Source organism: Suricata suricatta, chromosome 13 (genome assembly GCF_006229205.1).
Source record: "Suricata suricatta isolate VVHF042 chromosome 13, meerkat_22Aug2017_6uvM2_HiC, whole genome shotgun sequence".
NCBI classification, from domain to species: Eukaryota; Metazoa; Chordata; class Mammalia; order Carnivora; family Herpestidae; genus Suricata; species Suricata suricatta.
In genome coordinates, this window is record NC_043712.1 from 1,055,188 (window position 1) to 1,060,006 (window position 4,819).

Consider the following 4,819-nt stretch of genomic DNA (forward strand, 5'->3'; position numbering starts at 1 on the left):
AGCCCGTGCCCAGCCCGTGCCCAGCCCCTGCCCAACTCCCGCCCAGCCCGCGCCCAGCCTGCGCCCAGCTCCTGCCCAGCCCGCGCCCAGCTTGCTCCCAGCTCAATCCCAGCCTGTGCCCAGCCCGCGCCCAGCCCGCGCCCAGCTCACGCCCAGCGGCCTCGCAGGGTGCACGAGGAGTGTGAGCACGTGGCCGTGGTCTGCAAGCGGACGGGGAAGGAAGGGGAATACAGCATCTACTGTAAGTGAGGCGGGTCCTGCCCTGCCTGGCGGCAAAGTGCCTCGGCCCCTGCCCGGGACCCTGGGGGGGAGGACAGGTGCGCCAGCCTGGAGCTTGGGGCAGGGGCCCCCCACCATGCCCAGGGACCCCCGCCGGAGCGGCACCGCTCCTCCCACCACGGGCCACCAGCCCACCGCCCACACCCATGGCCACTGGGCATCCCCGGCCCATAACGTATGGGTGCCGGCGGGGGGCAGGGCTGCTCTGAGCCGGGTGCCCACACAGATGAGGGGGACAATGCGGTGCTGCTCTCGGAGACTGACTACAGACTGTACGCCACCTTCTATCTCCGGAACATCAGGAACGGGACAGAGACCACAGTCCTGGCACTCTATGGTACCGACTCCTGACCCGTCCCGCCTGCCGTCAGGGACCCCTCCTCTGAAGACAGGCCCTACCCTGGTGGGGGTCTGGCTGCGCACCGAGGTTCCCACCTGCCAGAGTGCGCACGGTCAGGTCACGTCACGGGGGGGGGGACAGGTCCCGGCCTCTGAGCCGTGTCTGCGCCCCCACCTCGCACGGCCCGTCTCTGCCCCGGCCGCCCCCTTCGGCCTCAGCACTGCCTGAGTCCGCCTGAGACTGTGCCAGGTGAGCAGTGAGGGACCGGCCCCTGCTGTCTGTCCTCAGGCCGGGTGCCGGACCTGCGTCCCAGCTTCCTGGACAGATTCGAAAGCGTCTGCAGGAAGCACGGGCTGGGCCCACAGAACACTGTCAGCCTCAGCGACCAAGGTGCCAGGAGATCTGTGGCAGGAATGTTCCAGAGCATCCCGGGGCTGCAGGGCTGGGGGCGGGGGGCCCAAAAGGTCCCGTCTGAGAGCCCGGCTCTGTCTTCTCAGACACCTGTTTCAAATACAGGAAGTAGAGGACACTCCCGGCCCCCGGCCTGCAGGTGCGTGAGCTTGGTCTCAGGGTGGGTGCCGTGGGAGGGGCCTGGGTGCGGGAGGGGGCCGCTTCCCCAGACGCACCCCTCACCCTGTCCGCGGGGTCTCCCTGCCAAGGGGAGGGTCACCGACCCCGTGTCAGTGTCCGAGGCCGCTGGAACAGACGACCACAGGCTGGGGGCTTAGAACGCTCATGTTCCCAGTGTGGAGGCCAGAAGCCCGAGATGCAGGGCCGGGCTCCCGGGGGGGCCGCCCGGGGACAGTCCTTCCTGCCTCTTCCAGCCTCGGGGGCTCCAGGCCTCCCTCCAGCCTCTGCCTCCATGTCCATTTACTTAAGAGTTTATTTATTTTGAGAGAGACAGAGAGAGCAGGGGAGGGGTAGAGAGAGAAGGAGAGCGAGCGAGTCCCCAGCGGCTTTGTGCTGTCGATGCAGAGCCTGACCCAGCGCTCGGTCTCACCACGTTGGGATCCTCAGAGCCAAAGTCATGAGTCGACGCCCGGCTGACTGAGCCACCCAGGCGCCCCGTGCCCCACGTTCTCCGGCTTCTCCTTTGTGTCCGTCCCTCCTCCTCTGTCTCTGAGAAGGGCATTTGTCATTGCGTTTAGAACCACTGGCTAACCCGAAGGTCTCCTTTCAAGATTCTTACCTCGGTCACATCCACAAAGACCCGTTGCGCATAAGGCCACACGCACAGGTTCTGGACATTGGGACTGGAACACGGGCCTACTTGGGGGACCACGGCTTCCTTCTCTGAGCTGTCCTCTCTCCAGGGCCCGTGTCCCAGTGCAGGTCGCCCCCTCCTTCCCAGGGCCTGGTCCCCAGAGGCGCCTCATCTGGGGAGCGAGGGCCCTGAGGCACCTCGGGTAGGGGTGTCGGGTGGAAGGTGACCCCCACGGAGAGGGACAGGCGCTGACAGCCATCCCTCAGAGATCAGTAGTTGTGCGGCTGGGACACGCACCCCACGTGGGCGGACACGCAGGGTCCCCGCTGATCCGTGGCTATTCCGTGGACGACACGTGGTGGCCCAGGGTGTTCACCTGAGAACTTAGGAAATTCGCACACACGACCTGGACCCAGACGTCCGTGGCGGCCCTGCGCACCGCCTGCCACCTGGGATCCGCCCGGCGGCCGCCCCGGGCAGATGACCGGCTGGCCACACCCACGCGCGGGGACACGGCTTCGTGGCCGGGGAACGAGCTGCGTGGCCTCGAGGCGGTGGGGCCGGGAGAAGGCAGGCAACCCCAGAAGGAATCGCTTCCAGATTCCGTTTGTAGGATAGTCTCAAAATGTCAAAACTACAGGAACGGAGGACAGCTCTGTGCCTCCAGGGGTGAGGGGTGGAGGGGTGAAAGGCAGTGGGTGTGGCTTAAAGGGGCAACAGGAGGGGTCCCCCCGAACCTGGGCTGGGTGGGGCGTGTGGGCCCCTGCACGGCCTGGGAAAGCACAGAACTGAGGGCACAACCCCCTCTCCCCTCCACAGGCGGGAGCCAGTCTGCGGGGGGTGCGGGGAGGGGGAGACAGAGCTCAGAAGAGTAGCATCACGAGGACAGGTGACAGGCACCAGCGGTCCCTTGAATCGGACCTCACAGCTGACTGAGTCTACGCTTGACTCCAGGTAAAAGGTGAAAACGAGAAAGCATCTGTCCTTCTTTCTGAGTCAGCCCAGAAAATGGGCTCCTTGTGCCCTGGCCCCGCCCCAGGCCCCAGCACCCCCTCGGCTTCCCGACTCCCTCGCCGCCCCTCAGAGCAGAGACCAAACGCCCCCCGCCTGTTCTGCAGCTGCAGCTGCGCAGCCCCGGGCCGGGCAGGGGCAGGCGAGGAGGCGGCTCTCCCGGCCCCCCGGCACCCCAGGTCCCACAGCCGCAGATCTCCCCGCCCCCACTGCTCCAGAAATCTCCAGGACGGAGCTGTGGGCTGGCCGGCCCCGGTGGGGACCGCAGGCCACCCTCGGGGCCCACCTCACGGCCCCTCCTGCGGGGCGCCCGGGGGAGCAGTGTCTGCTCACAACAGCGGAGTCGGCTGCTTTAGGACCAGGGCTCGGGTGCGCCAGGCGGCTGGCCGAGAGCCTTGTGCCCCTTCCGACGGCGCCAGGCGCACCCAGCGCTCCCACGGCCGGCCTGGCCTCTGGCTCCTGCCCAGAGGAGGAGGAAATGGCCCGCTCGTATGGAGAGTCGGCATTGGGGATCAGAGCGGGGGCCTCCGGGAGGGACCCTCAGGGACAGTGCTCGAAGAGACCCCAGGGCCACCTCGGAGCACAGCCCGCGCCAGAAGAAGGGGCAGGGGGGCCCAGAGCCGGGCTGTCCCGGACCCCCGGCCACCTGAGCCGTCAGCATGCCCCTGCAGCCTCCCAACCCGTGACCCTCGTGGGGACAGGTGACAAGTGCAGAGGGCAAAGCAGCCCTGGGTGGGGCGTGAAGGGAGGAGCAAGAGACTGTCATCGCCACGGGCTCTGGGGCAGCCGGGCCCCCCAGCAAGTGACGGCCCCGGAGGGGGTCTGGGTGATCTAGGAGGCTTGTTCCAGGACAGTAAGTAGGAAAGTCACCCAGTCACCCCCAGAATGCCAGCGTGATGCTTAGTGGAAAGTGCTCAACCCAAAACAATTTTACCTCCAGTGGAACGGCCATGGCTAACCCGGGGGACACTTGCACGTCGACCCCACAGCCCGCCACAGTGCTCGCGACAGGGTGGGGTGCCCAGCGGCATCGGTGAGGACCCCATGGGGCGCCCCAGGACACCGCCCCCCTTGGCAGCAGGATCCCCGCTGACCGGCCTGGGCCGCCCGCCCAGCGTGCCCGTGGGAGGCCTCGGGCAGCTCTGCGGTCCTGCTCCCCGGGAAGGCAGGCGTCACGCCACACGGCCCGGCGGGGAGGGCAGGAAGGTCCCAGCGGTGACGGCGCGGGCAGAGGCTGGCAGGCACGGAGGATCTTCTTTCATCCTTGAGGCCCCCATGGCTTTCCGGAAGGCCGCATCCTGCTGTCTCGGCCCTGGTGGGTTCCATCCAGAACGCTGATCTGCATGAGGACCCACCACTTCATTCCTGCTGCCCCAGAGACCCGGGAGGGACGGAGGCCCTGGCGGAGGGGACGCCGGGCACGGGGACCCCTGTCCCTGCTTGGGTGGGGCAGAGAACAGAAGGCCAGCTGCTGGCTGACACTCATTCCTTCGTTTCCGGGAACAGAGCCCCATGTGGGCTCCATGAGGCAGGAACCTGGGAATGGAGGCTGGGGGCCCGGGGTGTGCAGCTCACCCCTGCCCCGCTGCAGTGTCTGAACCTGGGACACTTCTGCTGGAAGGAGGGCCCAGGGGGAGGGCTGGCCATGCGCCTCACGGTGGGGGGTGGAGCCCAAAGGTGTGAGGGCACCGCCTCCCTGGGGCAAACCTCTCACCGCAGAGTCCCAGGCGGGTCCTCTCGCTCGGTCCTTGGGGGACATCTGTGCCACGGCGCCAGAGGGGACAGCTCGCCACAGCCTGGCCAGGGCCCCCGAGGGTCAGGGCTGGAACCTTTGCCGTCACCCCTGCTCCGCCCCTGTGACCAGTGTCAGAGATAAACAGAGACCGACTCAAGCTGTGACCAGGGCAGTAGTGAGGAGGGTCACAACCTCCTTGTCCCCAGGACGCGGTTTTCTCAGCCCCCAGGGCGCCACCAGCAGGAAACCC

The 4,819-nt window shown here is 67.5% G+C and overlaps 1 protein-coding gene across 1 annotated transcript in view; it reads left to right on the forward strand.

Annotated features, from left to right (window-relative positions):
• The window catches only part of LCN9 (lipocalin 9), a 6,079-nt gene extending 3,623 nt beyond the window's left edge, over positions 1–2,456 (forward strand). Inside the window, exons 4-8 of the mRNA XM_029921000.1 lie at positions 168–241; positions 506–616; positions 908–1,009; positions 1,136–1,169; positions 1,768–2,456. Coding sequence (XP_029776860.1) covers positions 168–241; positions 506–616; positions 908–1,009; positions 1,136–1,169; positions 1,768–1,780 — 334 coding nt within the window. The 3' untranslated portion in view covers positions 1,781–2,456. The remainder of the gene's footprint in view (positions 1–167; positions 242–505; positions 617–907; positions 1,010–1,135; positions 1,170–1,767) is intronic.
• The last annotated feature ends 2,363 nt before the right edge of the window (positions 2,457–4,819 follow it).